At 41.3% G+C, this 19086-nt stretch overlaps 1 protein-coding gene and 1 long non-coding RNA gene across 2 annotated transcripts in view; one reads left to right on the forward strand and one right to left on the reverse strand.

Moving 5' to 3' along the window:
* Nucleotides 1-496: 496 nt before the first annotated feature.
* Nucleotides 497-19086, reverse strand: part of LOC308296852 (leucine zipper putative tumor suppressor 2 homolog) — a gene marked incomplete at its 3' end in the record, with an annotated part of 86174 nt that continues 67584 nt past the window's right edge. Inside the window, exons 7-11 of the mRNA XM_080740203.1 lie at nucleotides 18567-18713; nucleotides 17482-17733; nucleotides 12518-12781; nucleotides 3114-3218; nucleotides 497-682 (exon numbers count right to left, since the gene is read on the reverse strand). Coding sequence (XP_080596329.1) covers nucleotides 497-682; nucleotides 3114-3218; nucleotides 12518-12781; nucleotides 17482-17733; nucleotides 18567-18713 — 954 coding nt within the window. The remainder of the gene's footprint in view (nucleotides 683-3113; nucleotides 3219-12517; nucleotides 12782-17481; nucleotides 17734-18566; nucleotides 18714-19086) is intronic.
* Nucleotides 9867-11781, forward strand: LOC308296854. Its single transcript, XR_013962642.1, has 3 exons — nucleotides 9867-9905; nucleotides 10778-10932; nucleotides 11431-11781. It is a non-coding gene; the product is annotated as an uncharacterized lncRNA (long non-coding RNA).

A 19086-nucleotide genomic window follows, 5' to 3' on the forward strand; every position in this document is an offset into this window, starting at 1 on the left:
ATGTAAGGGGCGGGCCATTTTTTCAAATTCTTTAGCAGGTGATTGGATGGGGCCGTCTCTCTATCACAGTCTGGGAGTGCCAACTCCAACCACTCATATTGGCCTGTCTGCATGACGTTACACCCAGAATCCGCCTCCTGGGTTTCCACGTGGTCTGCAGTCAGACTCTATTGGCTCAGAGCCGCTCAGAGCCCGCCCATAGCTGCCGCTGATTGGTCCGGCCCGGGACTTTACGAGTGTTATCAACTCTCACCGAGAGATCTCAGATGGTAAAGTAGGGCGGTAGCCTACGCACTACTGCCACCATCTGGCTGGTCAGGTTACTAAATGTGTGTTGGCGCATGCGAATTGCAGTGATAACAAGCCCAATGGATGATAACGGGTCTACCAGCTCCAGGCAGCCAGTAGACAGACTACTGAGCCTTAGCCCAGGGATGGCAACGGTGATAACAGACCCATACTAAGGGATGATAATGCAGGTATCAGGTGTGAGGGTTCAGATCTCGGTGGCGGTGATCTCCTCGAAGTGGATGTCGCTGCCGCCGCCGCCGTGCAGCTCGTACTCCTCCTGCTCGCGGCTCTCCAGCTCCAGGCTCAGCTCCCTCATGACGCGCTCCAGGTCGCGGTTGCGCCGGTACATGTGGATGTAGTTCTGCTGCAGCTGCTTCTGGTAGCGAATCACCTGGAGGAGGTGAGGGGGGAAGAGTAGTACTCAATTGTTTTGTTTATTTACCCATTTAGACGTATTTAATGCTTTAAAGGTGATACACCATGCATTTAAAAAGTATTTGTCATATTGTTTATGTCCCAAAAAACGTTTTTCAAAAGGTTTGAGGCTAAATTACCACTCCTGAATAGAGAGCATCTCTCATTTTGAATGGCTCTCAGAGCATTTTCAGCTGCAGTACCACCTTTGGCCTGAACTGCGCCACCCCCCCAAAATCTTTTTGAAAAAAAAGACGTTTTTGGAAAAAAATGGCCGGCGATGACGTCAGCAACGGCAGCAAATCTGGATAGCCTGTTTTGAGAACCCGTGGGATACTTTTAACCTCCACCTTCCCAAAACCAGAAAAAGACACAACGGTCAGAAATGGGACTTTGTGAGGATAGAAGGTGCTAGTGGGACCCCAAAAAAAGGTTTTAGAATAGGAAAAGTGAAATTTCATGGTGTATCACCTTTAACTATTGAAAAATAGCAGATATACATGCTCGCAGCGCGGCACCAAGACAAGTGCCGCCGAGTGCCGCGCTGCGAACTTGTAGATCTGCTATTTCCGATCTTTTGGCTTTTCATCGTCTGCTGCGCTGCGAGCTTGTAGATCTGATCTGATCTGATCTTTTTCGACTTTTCAAAAATAGCAGATCTACAAGCTCAAAAAACCTTAGAAGGATCGGGTCAAAAGATTCAAAGACGTTGCACAAAATGTTCACGATTTTCCAAAAATAGCAGATCCACAAGCTCGCAGCGCAGCACTCGGTGCTGCACTGTGAGCTTGTATATGTTCTATTTTTTAGTAATTAAAGCATAAAATACCTAATAATACATTCCCAGTCTAAATGGGTTCAAGTACGACTTCACCACTTTTCTCTTCATATAAGCAATTTTTCGATTATTGACACTCACTCCAGATGACTCAATGGAGGAAGACTAAAATAGAAATAACTTAATTTCAATCTTTAACTGCTCTCCCCTCGTCCTCCTCTTGCTTAATTGATTTATTAATCTCCAAGGGGCAAACTACATTAGCCCCCACATGTTAAGAGATAGAAGATAATATCAACACAAAAAACAACACTCTAAAAACAACACACTAATCGAAAACATAATTAACTGCAGAAAAAACTTGACAGCTTGCAGACCTACTCCGTAATTAGTCGAAACACATCTGCATAATTAGCTTATCACTGAAAGTGCATTTAAGGCAAATGGAATTACCAGAGAGAGAGAGAGAGAGAGAGAGAGAGAGGGGGGGGGGGGGGGGGGAGGGGGGGGGGATTCTCCTTTCTGTGATGACCTCCAAAGAAGTTGGGGGTCAAGCCCAAAATGGAGCCTCCTTTTTTAACCCATTGCGACTGGGAAAGCATCTATATCATTTTAGATTTGAGCTATATACTGTATGTATGGGGCTTTTAAGCCGTGACATCATTTTGTAGTCAGACCTCCACTCAGATTTATTGTCAATATGTGTCCCTCGCTATTTCAACAGATCCGAGACAAAAACGACTAAAGTGTAATTCTACCACTTTCCTGTCAACAAGAAAGAGAAGACAAATTAGTAAATAGTAAAAATATTCACGGGCGCTGGGGCCTTTTGGCCCCAAAAGTTCTCCTCTGCCTACAATCTCAGACTTAAGAACCCCATAGGCTATAGTAAGTTTTTCAGAAAACTCTTAGGATTTAGGTATAGAACAGTTCTCAAAAAAGATGTTCGCTAAAAAATATGCAGATGTACAAGCTCACAGTGTGTCACTTTGTGCCACACTGTGAGCTTGTACGTGTGCTTTTTTGAATAATTTAAAAACGAATTTACACAAATCTACTCTTCTGGGAGTGTCACTGTAATAACACTGCAATATAGCCTCTAGTCAGAATACTTTGATAAAATACAACTAAACGTTTCACACCCAAATCAACACAAACAAGTTTCCAAATGAAAAGTAACCTGTCTTGCTAACTCTACAGGAGCAGTGGTATATTCTCTTTATTTGCCATAGCTTTGTACCTTTTCTGTCTATGGAGTTAACATTACTCTAATATAGACCTCCAGGTGTGGTTTAATATGCAAATATGTCTGTGTATTTCTGGTTTCTTCCTGAAGCCTGAAATTCAAAACCTCTGATTCAAAAGGCCCAATTGAACTACACGCTTTAATGACATCACTTTACACCATAAAATTATCCCCTCCCCTTTGTAACACTGTGGGTGTGGGCTAACTTCAGCTGGGTCACCACCAACCTGACAAACAGGTATACTTGATGAACAGTTGGGTGTGGTCACATAAAAATATAATTTTAACCTTTCTGTACACTTCTTTGAAAAAAGACGGCACCCAGTCTTAAAGCAACCTGGACTGTGTCTTCTTAACTCTTCATCTTGTCTCTGGTGGCCTTACCTTCTCCTTCTCCTCCTGCCACACCCTCCTCTCCTCCTCGAACCCTGACCGCTGCTCCTCGCTGCTCCTCCTCTCGTACATCAGCTCCGCCTTCAGCCGCTCCACCTGAGAGGAGAACGCAGACAGAGAGGGAGGCCTCATGAACCACACTGCTTTCATAACATCATCACTTTGCATTGCATTCACACTGGCTTCTACGGTAGATACAAAGCTATGCAGCACGATATCTGTCGCAGAGTCGGCTGTTAACATTCCTCTGATTTTCTTTTTTATATAAAGGTATATTTATTTGACAGGGATCACGTTATAAAAACATACAAAATGTATATATATATTTTTTTTTATCCGAGCAGTGCGCACGCTCTCCCTCTTCCGCTGGTATCCTGTTTTTAAGTCATTTTATACGGGGAAAATGTATTTTTATAACTTTTTTATAACTGTCAAATAAACATATAAAAAAGGGAGATTTTTTGTAGATAAAAAAATATATATATGTTCGAATAGTTTTATATTTTAATGTACATTTATTCCTAATATTTGAGGAATATTCAAAATTTGAACATTTGTTTAAAAGCCCTAGTCACTGTTGAATCACTACAGCAAGGGCTTTACAGACAGTTATGCAAATGAATTAATTGAATAATTTTGTTGACCTCATATCACTTTATTAAAGAAAAACACATTATCCCACACGGAAAGAACTTATATGCAACATATATGTACATATATGCACATATATGTCATATATATGTGACTTATATGTCATTTTCAGATTCATATATGTGCATATATGTTGCATATATGTCATACTTATCTGCATATATGCAGATAAGTATGACATATATGCAACCTATATGCCATATCCAGGTTCATATATGTAGATAAGTATGACATGTATCTAACATATATATACCATATTCAGATTGATATGTGCATAATATATGTAGATAAGTGTACTCTGTATTATCCTGGATGTTGGACCAGGGACCCCCACGGCAGTCCTTGAGGTTCCAGAAAATGTAGTTAGGTCTAAGTTCAAATGAGAGTGAGAGCAGCAGCATACAAAATGAAACCAAATGGACCCTTACAGGTATTTCACTCAAGTGTAAAAATGGAAACAAATGGACTGGGACAGATGCTTTTGAGGACCTTTAACAGCTAACACTGCTATGGGATGAACTACTTCATAGAGTTCCAATTCAGAAGTTGGCTAACAATTCTAACAGCCTACTCTAAAAGTAACTAACTTTTTTTTTAAATGTAGCCAGTCATTAGTTTTTGCTGACCATGGTAAACATATTTACATGATACTGAATTGATACTGTCATATTGACCATATGCTGACATGTCATATCCAAACCTGGTTTACCTAATTAAATGCCGCCAATGCGGTATTCGTTATTTGGGTGAAACAAAAAACTCACTTCAGACACGCCTGGCCCAGCACCTTTATAACATTAACAACCACCTCAAGTCCGATACGGCCCTAGTTACCCACTTCCTGTCACATGGCCCCCACAACCTCCACATCCTGGTCCTACAGCATAATCCCCTGTGGTCCCCTACACAAAGGAAGAGGCAGGAATATCTCTGGATCCAACGGCTCGGTTCTAGGACCCCTAAGGGGCTCAATGAGCGTTAGCCCTATCCCATCACCGACCCTGGTCAATCTCGCCCTGCCTGGCACCCTATTCTTAACTTGATCTTGGACCTTGAACCCTTGGACGGTCACATGGAACTTTAACCTTTGCGTTTTGATGTTTGGGATCCCTAAGGAACCCCACTCGGATAGGGGTATCTAATTTCCAGATATGAATATGGACCTTGTCTGATCATTATACAGTTTCCAGTGGGCTATGTTTTTGTGTATATATTGTAAATAACTAATATAATGACCAATTGTACCTTTTATTCTGATATTATTCTTTATTGTCAAATTAAAATCCTTCGTGTTTTTTTTTCCTTTACACACCCATCCATAGAACCCCATATATGGTTATTATCATCTTTAATCCAATGTTAATTTCCCTTTTATTGGTCGGGTGTTGTACATTAAGTGTTATTCTATATTGATGTTTTGATCCTCTGAATGGTTTAATAAACGTAATTGTGACCCCAATTGGATTGGATATTTCACATTTAAAAACCCGGGTTTTCTACACTAGGTACTATATGAGGGTGGTCACTCTTACGAACTTATCCAATACTTTAACCTTTACTTCTCACTGAGGTCCACTTTAGCTTATATCTCCACTTACCACTTACCTATACTTCAGCTTTAACCCTAATTCTAACTCTAAACCTGTTAATAGATTTTAACCCTAACTCCCATATAATTATCGGCTCAGGGCGTGTATCGTGCGCTTGCCCAGGCCTTACGGCCTGGGCATATATATAACGATTGCATCCACCACGGCTTCGTAACTCGCGCGGCGGACCTGGCCCGCCCTTCGCGGGCACTCACGCCTGCGGCGCTCGGGCGCGAAGGGACAGGGCCAAGGTCCGCTGGCCTTCGCGCCGCTTATAATGTCGTGGACAATAACTTCTATATATAACTCCAACCCTAACCCCAAAACCCTAGGTCCATAACCCTAACCTTAGACCCTTACCCTCTCCCTAATCCTAACCTAACCCTAACACAAACCCTAACCCTAACCTTAACCCTAATCCTAACCCCAACCCCTAACCCCAACCCTAACCATAACCCCAAACCCTAACCCAAACCCAAACCCAAACCCTAACCCTAACCCTAACCCTAACCCTAACCTAACCCTAACTCTACCCCCAACCCTAAACCTAACCACAGTAAACCTTATCTCAGTAACTAACCTGCCTTACGCTAAGTAACTAACCTGCCTTACGCTAAGTAACTAACCTGCCTTACACTAAGTAACTAACCTGCCTTACGCTAAGTAACTAACCTGCCTTACGCTAAGTAACTAACCTACCTTACGCTAAGTAACTAACCTGCCTTTCGCTAAGTAACTAACCTGCCTTACACTAAGTAACTAACCTGCCTTACGCTAAGTAACTAACCTGCCGCTGGCCTTCGTGCCGCTTGTAATGTCGTGGACAATAACTTCAACATAAATTCCCTTGGGACATATGCTTTACTAACTACAGGGCCACTTCCGGTTTGAAATAGGCCCCTCCCCTTTTGGGACAGAAAGGCCCAATCAGGACTAGGGACTCTTAAACCAATCATTTGGTACCACCCGCGCACTGGTAGGACTGATAGTTCATTTAATACAGGGCTACTTCCGTTTTGACACAAGCCCCTCCCCCTTTTGATACAGAAAGGTCCAATTAGCATGCAGGACTCCGAGACAAGTCTCTAGAGATCTTTCACACCTCCGGGGAACAAACGGTTCTAGAGATATAGGATTACTTCCGGTTTGACTTAAGCCCCTCCCCCCTCACATATAAGAAGGTCCAATTAGAATGTAGGACTCCTAAACAAGTCATTTGACATCTCCCACACCTCCGGGGGACTCACGGTTCCAGAACTATAGTGTCACTTCCGGTTTAACATAAGCCCCTCCCCTTTCACACATGAGAAGGTCCAATTAGCATGCAGGACTCCGAGACGAGTCGTTTAATACCTCTCGCACCTTACTGGGACCTTTGGTTCATTAACTATAGATCTACTTATGGTTTGGTCTAAGCCCCTCCCCCTTATTACCTAGGAGCCCTATCAGGATGCAGGATTCTCTGCCGATTCATTGGACACCTCCCACTTACCTGTGGGACCTATGGTTGTTGAATTATTCTCAATTTTATGTAGCAGCCTTCTGATTGGCTCTCCCTGATAAGCCCCTCCCCTTCATTACAAGATAGACCCTATCATAATGCAGGAACTCTACGGTTTCATTCGATACCTCCCACGTCCCGATAGGACCTATGATGGCTTAGCTACAGTCAATTATATATAGCAGCCTTCTGATTGGCTCTCCCTTACAAGCCCCTCCCCTTCATTACAAGATAGACCCTATCATAATGCAGGAACTCTACGGTTTCATTTAATACCTCCCATGTCCCGATAGGACCTAGGATGGCTTAGCTACAGTCAATTATATATAGCAGCCTTCTGATTGGCTCTCCCTTGCAAGCCCCTCCCCTCCACTACAGAATAGACCCTATCATATGCGGGACACTCTGCTCTTTCATTCAATACCCCCCACTTTCCGATAGGACATATGGTTGCTTAGCTACAGTCAATTATATATAGCAGCCTTCTGATTGGCTCTCCCTTGCAAGCCCCTCCCCTCCACTACAGAATGGACCCTATCATATGCGGGACACTCTGCTCTTTCATTCGATACCCCCCACTTTCCGATAGGACATATGGTTGCTTAGCTACAGTCAATTATATATAGCAGCCCTCTGATTGGTTCTTACAGACCATGGGAAACATCCTTCTGAACTATGGCAATACATCCCCATGTCAACATGGGTGGCCATCTTGTCTCACTAGCAGAGACCCTGCACATGAACAGGTAATGAATTACACATTCTCTCACCTTTTAGCTTTTTTAATTCATTTATACTATAGCTGGACACTTGTAATCTTCACAAAATGTTCCTTAGGATCTTATCTACACCTTTTGGGTAAAGGGTTTCACTTTTATCCACTTTTCATAGCTTGATTTACTTAATTTACCTGGTGAGACCTAGCCTTTAAACTGCTGTGTCATAAGCTAACTGTTAGCATGAATTACACAGGGTTTCTATGGAGCCAATTAGCATTGGCCCAGCTTCAGGTGGGGACTCTGGTGTTTCTTTTGGCTGTCATTTGGGCTAGGTTACAGCTACAGACATATAATTAATGGTTTCTTAAACCCCTTTAGCTCCTCTTTACTTATCTTACAATTATTTTGACCCATGTTTGGTTTTTTCAGCCTAAATCGTCGTGTATTGTGCTAAAACATCAACAAAACAGCATGCTAACGCCATGTAGATCTGCTGTTTTTGCTCTGTACACACTTTAGTCATTTTCTTGAGTTGGGTAACAGTTATAGACTTAATTTTTGGACTAGATAACCCTCTCTAGTCCCTCTTCAGTTCCCCTATTAAATTTTCAAATTTTATTAACCCTTTATGTTATTTTGACTTGGATTGGTTTCCTATTGAATTCAACCTAATTTTACCACCTTTTAGACCTTTTTACCTATAATTTGTATACTATACTACCTTTCGGTTTAAAACCTTTACCTTATGATCCCCCCTTAATCCCTTTTCAATTTTTGACCTAATTTGCATAATTAATTAACCCTTTATATTACACCTCCAACGCTAATATTGCTTAAACTCCTGTATAACTCTACTTGTAAATCACTTAGGGGTTAATATTCTGTTAAGAAGGTATTATATAATAGGTAATGATGTTTCAGGTTGCTGATGCTCAACTTGTCCCCTTCCTGAGTCTGCGATTACGTGTGATTGGGCGTTCCCTTTGGTAAGTCGGTAAGTTGCATTAGATAGACAACGTTTTGGTATGATGGCTTACTGATCATTGCATCAAGTTCTCTGAGCCCGGAGTTTTGCTGTGTGATGATTGGTTTGCCTTCAGGGAGTCGTGGCTGTGACCTTTGTAGGCTACAGTCTACGACTTTACCATTACGTCCCTTTTCATTAGCAGGGTAGGGGGTGGTTACTGATTGGTCTGAGTCACGTCCAATTGGCTTGCCAGTGAAATGGAGGTTCCCAATCCCACCCTCCTCATTAACTGGTGGAAGTAGCCCTGGTGCGTTGCTCAGATCTGGGTTTTCAGAGACCCTATGTCCTGATACTCAGCCTTTCACTCCCTTCGCGTGGGTGGTTCCTTCGTAACAAATGACACTCCACGACCCAAGCTTGTAAAGCTACTAATCCTACTTACCTTAGCGTAACATACCTATCTTATCTACCCTTAACACATGAGACTCCAGGTCTTATACTGATTAGATGAACTCATTCTTACTTAGCATATAGCTCTGAACTAATAATCACCTCTGCGGTGTTACACACCGGCTAATCTTACTCACCTTCCTTAACTTAACATACAGGACACTATGATTCATACTCGCGGTTCGATTAACTTAACCTTCCTTAACTCAAATACAATACAACTCTCTGTAAACTTATAGAACCATAATACAATACAACTCTCTGTAAACTTATAGATCGGCTGTTTCTATATATGAGATATAACATCACAAACCTGTAGGTCTTCTCAGTTCTACCGATACGAATGGCTACTCGTACCCTGCCTGTATATGTTACTTTCCAAAACTAATGCCATAATACTTAATTGGACATGGAACACACAGAGAAGGCTTGATCATCTTTTCTGGGCCAGCTGGTATAACAGGGTGTATAGTTAAAGGCCTGAAACGCCCAATGACGTACCAGTGACTACTGATGATTGTGTTCTAAAATTCTCACCATTCTGAGTATTATTAAATGGAGCCCTGGGATTGTATTTATTACAATGTACTGCATCACAAGATGCCCAAACCGCACAGACTTTCAAGACAGTCACAGTTACAACATGTACATAAATGTAGTTTTCTCTCCTGATTTGATACTGAAAATGTATTTTCTGTTTACAAAAGAGATGTAGGAAAGGGGAGAGACCTGTTACTGAACACAGAATGCATAGCTATTAACATTTTTAACCAAAATAAAATCACTTTGTGTCAATTTCACTTGCGCATGCTGAATAACTTCCAAATATGGACAGTGCTTAACTTGCATTATTGTTTTTGTTTTACAGATGGAACCACACAGATGACACCAGCCACCTCTTGAAAGGCAAGTCTATTGGACATAGTGTAATTATTATTAATGTTGTCTATTACAGGAGTTCCCAAACTTTTTTGTCTCAGGGCACCCCATATATATATATTTTTTTAAATCCGAGGCACCCCTACATCATAATTTTCACTCCCAGCACCTTATATTTGTAGCATATCGTCGTTGTCGGGTGGAAACCTTGTATGTCCAAAACCGTTGCTTTTGTATTTATCTATAAAATTTACTAAACTAGTGAAAACAGCAGATCTTGATCAGCAGATCCACAAGCACACCGTTGTGTGCTTGTAGATCGTCTGTTTTCACTAGTTTTGTGCGATGGTCTTGTATGATGAAGCAGGGCAAAAGACGTACACATTTGAAACTTGGAGATGAAACGAGGTTTCTGCCCAACAGCGACGATATTTTTGTTTTAGTACCCTAACCCTATGTTGCGAGGAAAACATTGAGATAATAGCCATTTTGGCTAGAACTGACTGAAAATAACTTTGTAATTAGAGTTTAAAATTATACTAAATATTTTTCAAGTATCCAAATAAATCCCAAATATTATCAAATTATCTCGCGGCACCCCTGGACTGCCGTCGTGGCACCCCAGGGTGCCCCATCACCCACTTTGAAAACCCCTGGTCTATTAGACTAAATTCCTTTGCAGGTTTTCATTTATCACTTTTTTTTTCTAAAGAAACCACAAAGAAGTTAAAAATGTGACAATGGTGTGAACCTTTGTTAAAATATTTGACACATTTGCATATTGACATGACCAAAATTGGGACACCGGGGTTAAACGCAACAACAGGGATGAACATTATTGAACACCATGCGCTGGAATATCAGTGTATCAAGAGTGTACATCTCTCCTCTGATTTTAGATTTCTCGCCTGGCTCTGGTAGGAGGCACCAATTCAGAGAACCTGATCAGACGAATGTTGGCAACTCCTCTGACTAACGTCCTGGCCTGTCAGTTCAACTGGAAGACAAGCGTTGCAGCGGCAACAAGCCATTCAAGCAAACAACAATACAATTGGTGAGTATTCTCCCCTGCAAACTACTTAATAGCTTAGATTTATCAAACTTAAAGGAAAATACATTCATTGAAACTAAAATAAACAACAAATTAACAATTGATCTAATAAGAAATATAATTACATAAAAATGTGTGTTGAATACAGTATTTCAACTAACAGTAGTTACTAGCACAGAGTAGCAGGCATGCATGCACACGTGCGCGCACACGTGACGTGCATGTCATCATGAATTTAGAAGGCCACCACTTAAAAAATCCATATCACACCACTGGGTGTGACTGCGTGATCCAGAACATAATTATGCTCTTTCTGAGCCATATAGTACAGAGTTTGAATGCTATAGCTGTAATATACTGTATTGCTTGTCTCCTCTCTGAAGAATAAAGCATGTAGCATGTGTTACTGTATGTACAGAGTGGTCTAATATAACAAGAATGGTATGGGATACTCGCTCATTCTTCCTCACTTCTTCCTTATTTTTTAATCTTGTCTTTCAGCTGCTGCTCGGAAGTTTGACCGCAAGCTGACCCACAAGGACTTCAGTGACACTGTAAAGAAGTGGCTGCGATATGCTCCAGAGCGCGAGGGAGGCATCCCAAGGAACCCAAGTGAAACTAACAAAGTCAATCGAACGCAAGTCAAACTTGGGGTATCCTACGACACTCTAATGTGTCTACCTCCTCATGGACAATACTGATATTTCAGGAACAATGGACTGCTGTTCTTGCGGTCACAATGAGTCAAATAATTACAGTTTAATGGATACTATAAGACTTGAAACGTCAAGCTGTTCTTGCCGTCTTCCTGCTGTGTTTGGTGTCTCCAGAGTTGCACTAATGGTTCTTACACACCCTCTATACTATTGGGTGTTTGTGTCACTTTATATTTGCACATTTGATGACAGTTTACATCACAGGTTTTATAATTTAAGAGAGGCCCTGGGTTTGAGTGTTTTGTTTTTGTCATCTAGACAAACTTAATTTTGTGTAAGCCAGGGCATACAATTAAGAATGAGGAAGAAAGAGAATGCACTATATGGCACTAAAATAGTGTACATTTGTATGTTCTGTTCAATAAATGTTAATGACTTGTATGCCTGCATTTTGAGTTTCTTTTTATATATATATATATGAGGTATGCATACCTTCAGGAGCATGTGTAAATAAACATATTGCATATAGTAATTCATTACATATATATCGCATATATAGTACATATATAATATATGTTCCATATATGTTGCATATATGCAACATATATGTCTAGGGGGTCCAATTTCAGGGATGTTCATATATGTTACATATATGTTACATATATGTAATTCATATATATTACACATATATTACATATATATTACATATATGTATTTCATATATGTACATATATCTTACATATATATTAAGACATATATGTCACATATATGTGGCATATATGTCTTAACATATATGTAACATATATGTTCTTTCCATGTGGGATATGATCTTTGTATCGTGCCCCTATGGTCTCCACTCCATTATGGCGTTTTACCAAGTGAAAGCATTATTACACTTGGATGACAAGGGGAACACAACATAAGGTCTCTACCTGTTGCCGGAGTCCCAGCAGGTTTTCTGCGTTCTGCCTCTGTGCCTTGACCTCGTCGCTCTCGCCTCCCCAGGCCAGGCGGCTCTCCTCTCCTCCGTCCCGGTACACTGGAGGGGGGCCGCCGGGGGGCCCCGGGGCCGCCGCTCTGCCCATCTGCATGCATCTCCCCTGCGTGCACTGGCCCTTCACCGCCGAACACTGACTGGCGGACGCGGCGGCCAGAGCGTCGCGGAGGCGCGCCGACTCCTCCTCCAGGCGCCCCATCTATCAGTGGCGGAAAAAAGTCGTCACATTCTTTACTTGAGTAAAAGTATCAACACTGCTAATGTAGATGTAATCTGTTACAAGTAGAACGTCCAGTATTCAAAATGTACTTGAGTAAAGGTACAAAAGTTTCGATATCAAAATGTACTTAAAGGTGCAATATGCAGGTAGCAGCCTAAATTTAAATGTTTGCAAACAATGTCTGTTGGCAAACTGAAATTCAAACAGGGCTCCACCCCTCGCACTCCTACACGTCACCCCCCACTCCTCCCCCGCTCATCGTCACACTGAAGCACCCGCCCCCTCCCTCCCCCCGGCAAACGCATGTGTTTCTGTTGTCCTAAACAGCGCATGCGCGCGTGCACTGCACACGCACTCATGCACGTGCACACGCACGCGCACCATATCGACTTCATTTCATTCAGCGTCTCCTATATTCACCATCAACCGGAAAAAAAGAAGAAAGAGGAGGACGGACATAACGTTTACTTGGACGTTGCTGGACAAGGGTGAAAAGGTATGTAGCTACTAAACATCGTGGGTTTGACGGCCGTCTAGACGGTCTAGCCCTGCCCTGATATAGATCCTCACTCCGTCATGTTTCATGGCTAGCCAAAGCATAGCCCCATAGAAACTCACCCGTCGCTGCATACTGTTGTGCTGACGGGTGAGGTTCTATATGGGGCTAGCCAAAGCACAGCAGTGACTAGCATCATGGGCTAGCCTAGCTCTGGTCCATAGCGTTGGTGGAGTTCGAGAACTCCACTAACGTTATGGACCAGAGCTAGGGCTAGTCATAATATCTGTCCTAACATGCAATTTGCCTCGCCTACATAGACATACATCTATGGTAGTAACATATTGGTGGCCGATTCAAATGGAACCAAATGGACCGGTAATACTACACTCGGGAGTTATGGTGGTCTTTGCAAATAACCAGACTAGTACTAGTTGGACCTTGGACTTGTGTCGTAGTAAATCATGTGCCCATATACTGCCTAGTGTGGGCTAATTCAAATACTGTCGAGCGAGAAACAACAGGTATAAATGTCCATCACCACTGACATACAAAATGAAATGGACAATAATATTACCAGAAACACAAAAAGCCCTGAATGACCATAAAGGCCCATTCCCACTGGTCCAGATAAAAAAAATCTCTTTCAAAGTGGATGGTAGATACAGATAAATATAAAATATAAATAATAAATATAAAAATATCTACCACAGATATTTGCCACAGATACTTTTATCTGTGGCAAATATTTTTTTTTATCTGTATCTACTATCCACTTTGAATGGAAACATATCTGGAGAAAGAGATTTTTTTATCTGTCATCTGGCCCAGTGGGAATGGGCCTTTAGACTTCTATTACTCAGTGTACAAATGGAACCAAATGACCATTTGGTTCTATTTGTACACAGAGTTATGGAGGTCCTTGCAAATAAAACGTTTGAGAACCACTAATGCCTAATAATGTCATACATATTCTGGATAAACAGCCTGGAGTGACTTGACATTCAGTAATTGGGTATTATGATGAAAATATAATGCTGTGTAAAGCAAAATCTAAATCTACAAATGATTTGCCACAGACACATTTGTCCATGTACAGACATTGACCCCTTGTAACATGGCAAAATTGACTTGTGTATCTTTTGTTATCAGGAGAGGAGACAATTCAATCCAGTCTTGTCAGAAGCAGACGAAGAGGTGAAGGACCAGTGGTGGGTGAAGAGCAGAGCAGACCTCCCTCCAGATGTAGGCTACAGCGACAAGAACCTCCACGACCATGTCAAGCGAGAGGAATGGCACTTGACACCCTTTGTACAATTTCAAATGTCATACAGTATTTATATATGTGCTAATAAAAAATAAAACATTGATTTACACATTCCTTTCAAATTCATGGTAACTACCTATAACCTTATGATGACCTGGTCAATGAAGGAATCAATCCATGATTTTAAAACTTTTATTAACATAACCTTGGGTATACATGTACATTTCAGGTGTTGGTGATAAGAGCAAAATAAATGAGGACACAGCCTAATAACTAAAACACCTTGTTAGATTAGAGCATTATAAATACAATATATACAGACAGGTCTCCAATAGACTTTTTCAGTAAGATGTTATCAGGTTTGTATTAGACAATTCACTGTCTCTGAAGTTATGAAATAAATTATGCTACTGTATACTTATGAGGCCATACAAATGATGGTATAATGTTTGTCTAGAGTCAGAGTGGCAGTTGACTCATTCACATTTGTATCAACCCATGGAAATGGCATTTGTTGTGTGGCGTGTCCCTCTGAGGAAGCATGACCTACAAGAAAAATACACAATATCAAACAATGCTAGTACAGTCAGTCACTCAACAATTATTTCCTAAATGTTATCAAATGGGTGATGCAGGCATGGATGCATGTGATTGAAAACAACTCTAATGTTGCACTCAAGCAGAATACTACCAGACAAGTAATATTGCAGTAACATTACCCCTGTTTTCAGTATTTTAGCAGAATGTCACAAGGAGGGGTGAATAAATAATTAAATTAATAGGTGTGGCAACGTTGTTATGATAATGTACATAAAATGCAATGTGACTCGTTTGCTGAACATTTAGAAGAAATTAATGGATGTGGCGATGTTGTTTTTATAATGAGCACTTCACAAAATAAATTATGGCTATGGGGATGTTTCACTTCACAGTATTTTATTTGTCCAGTGAAACATCCCCATAACCATGGTTATGTTATAATGAGCACTTCATAAAAGAAACTGTGGCTATATGGTTATGTCTCCATGAACAGTATATTATTCAATTTCAAGCCCAAATCCAGCTATAGACTATGACTCAATAGTTGTATTTATTGATGTAGTCACGGTACAATGCAAGCTAATAGCGTTAGCATCTTTTACAATGGAGAACAAGATAAATTGAGGCTGCACAATAATACAAGCTCAGCCTACTTGTTGGTTTAGATTGAGCGTGCTACGTTTTTATTGTGTGAAGAAAAACATTGCAGTAGGCTCTATACTAGAGAGAAACGTACTTGTCCAAAAGATAAAGATAAATCTACTAGTTAGATTTACTTCAATACACTTGAGGTATTTGTACTTTACTTGAACATTTCCTATACTTGTCTTTCACTTACTAGATCTGTCCAAAAGTTGGACTTTTACTGACTTTAGTTTGCTTTTACTTTGAAGATATATTATGGTAATATTATAACACACATAAGCCACTTTAGCCCTAATGTATAACTCCGCTCTTTGTAATTAGCAGATTACAAGCTCACAACGCGTCGCGACGCGTTGAGAGCTTGTAGATCGTTAGCTTAGCTGCTAATAGCAGCAGAGTTAGCTCCATTCATGGAAAACTGCGTACGATAAACTTTTTTTTTCTTTCCTTTTTTTAGTGTCCAGAAAGTCGAGCACAGTTTACTACATACTTGATGGTTTCAATAGGGAGAGCTACGTTGGATTATGTGAATAAACATAACAGTAGAAACTTACTGGTCCAAGAGAAACATTCCCAACTCAGCATCACTTCTCTTCTGCAGCCGGGCCTTCAAATCACACCATCGATGAAAAGCAACACCAAGATTTACTCTCGTTTTAGCTCGAGCAGCATCTGCCTTAGCTTTATTTAAAAAAAAAACTCCTTCAACTCCAACTTCTAGCTCCTTTGTCGTAAGCCATAGCTCCAGAAGGCTACGTTATGAATGAACTGTATAGGGAAGGGATTCAGAAAGGCGGAAGTCACGCTATCATTGGCTAGCACGGCCATCTCCCCCACCAACCGACACCACCCCTCACTGCTCCATTCATGCTCCATTCTCGACCCGTATGCCCGGATGTAAGTCAAAAATAGTGGAGAAAAGGGGAATTGAATGCTGAATGTTTTGTTTTACACCTCACCATGATTTTATAGTGTCTGATAGAGGGGAAAAAGGTCTAAATATATATGTATATATAGTTTAAATTTTTAGGCTTAATCCTGCATAGAATTGCTTTAAAGGAGTAGTTCACCCCCAAAATTACTTATTTTCTATCGATTAGTCACGCCATGGAAACTTGAGTTCAATACATTTTTTTTTGTATTTGTCGCATTCCTAAGACAAAAAAAAAGGATTATAGTAAATTTACCCCCATTGATTCCGGATTCCCATCCGGAATCAATGGGGGTAAAATTATTGTAATCAAATTATTGTCTTGTGAACGCGACAAAAATCAAAACATATATTGAACTCAAGTCTCCATGGCGTAGGTATAATCAATAGAAAAAATTAAATTTTGAGGGTGAACTACTCCTTTAAGGTACCAAAAGTACTAAGTACTCGTTATGTATGTTTTTCAAATGTATAAAAGTCTTTTGAAAATAGCCGATCTACAAGCTCACAATGCGTCGCATCCGAAATGTATATAGGGCCGAAGTGGTTAATGTATCTTTTGTAATATTAATCCAAATCTACAAAGTAACTAGTAACTAAAGTTTTCAAATATAGGTGAAAAAAATAGATAAAGCTCATTGTGAGCTTCTATTGTTGTGAGCGTCTATTTGTCCCACAATAAGCTATCCCCACAATAACAAAAAACGAAACAAAAAGATACTAGTCTAGAGCCCTGAGGGACTCAGGCACAACCATATGTGGTCAAGCAAATGTACTTTACAACCACGTGTCATGCCCACCTTCTCCCGGAGCAGCTCGGCCTCGCTCTTGCGCCGCTGGAGCTCGTTCTCGCACACCTCCAGCTCCAGGGCGCGGGTCCGCACGGCCGAGCCGGCCTCCTGCGAGCGCGCCTGGCTGGACTGCAGCTCCGAGTGGACCTCGCGGAGCTGGGCCTTCAGGATCACGATCTCCCCGGCCTTCTGGCTCAGCTCCGACTGGATCTCCTTCAGCTGCTGCTTGAGCAGCGAGATCTCGCCGGACTTCTGACACACCTGAGGAGGGTGGGTTGGAGAGTTTGCATTTCGTCGTTGTCGGGTGGAAACCTTGTAGGTCCAAAACTGTTTGTTTTGTATTTGAGTCATTCCACGAAACCGGTAGGATTTGGACATTTTTTGGGGGAAAATTTGATCGAAATGAATTACTTTAGCCCACAACATTAAGGACATATTAACATACATATAACATGCAGAAAAAACATATTTTCCCCATCTCAGGCATTACATTAATATTTTTATATGGAATAATCCATTTAACAGGGTTGAAATTGATAACGGGGTTGTGATTTTTTACTCAAGATAGCCATTACTCTACCTGTGGTGATTGAGAGGAGACCAAATGGCATGCATGACATTAGGATATCAGATACATTGTTGAAATAACAAAGATAGTTTTCACAAATTACTGTTTTTTATCTTTATTTCATGTAATTTCATGTAACGGGGTTGAGTTGTTGTCGACCACACTATGAGAGTATAAATGACTATAAATAGGTGTAAAAAGTTGGAAAAGGTTTTCTTTCTGCAGCATCTTGCTCAGAAGACTTGTAGAATGCATTACATGTTGATGATTTCACTAAAAGGGGCAGTTCATACGGTTTTTTCAAGTCAATATTGGAGATGTAGTGTATGGCATGGATTTCTACACGGAGTGGGCAATTCTCTTGAATGCTGCCTTCAGGTATGGCATGGAAAGAGGGCATTTGCATTTCTTTCACCATAATAAAAACTGCATTCATGGTCTGGAGAGGGCACTTTTTACAGACGGATAAAAGGGCAGGGACTCAAGCCCCCTTTGATGTCTACGCGTGCACGTGCGACCCACCCACCTCCCACTTGGTCTCCTCCAGCCGCGGGGCCAGCTGTGTCTGCTCCCGCTGGATGCTGGCGCACCTCCTCTCCAGCACCTCCCTGTCCTGGAGCAGCGAGGAGAAGTCCTCCTGCAGCTTCTTCTTCTCCTGCTGGAGCTGAAACACCTGGAGAGGAGCACACGGGGAGATCCACCACGGTCACGCCGAGAGATCTGGAGATTTAGACTCTAGAGATATGTGGCTACGGACTCGCGCTCTGATTGTCAGACGTGAACCAACAGCAATGACCTCAAGAAGCAATGACCTCTTGCACTGGCCGCCCATTGAGAGCAGAATTGTTTTTAAAATCAGTCTAATTACTTATAAAACTCGGCACGGGCTGGCCCCAGATTATTTATCTGAGCTTCTGTCCCCCAAAAAGAATGTGAGGTTGCTTAGGTCCTCAAACAAGGGCCTACTCAAGGTCCCTAGAACAAAATTAAAAACAAAAGGGGATCGCGCTTTTGCAGTAGTAGCTCCGACATTATGGAATGACTTA

This window comes from Nannobrachium achirus (assembly GCF_963921795.1).
Source record: "Nannobrachium achirus genome assembly, chromosome: 13".
Classification (NCBI taxonomy): domain Eukaryota; kingdom Metazoa; phylum Chordata; class Actinopteri; order Myctophiformes; family Myctophidae; genus Nannobrachium; species Nannobrachium achirus.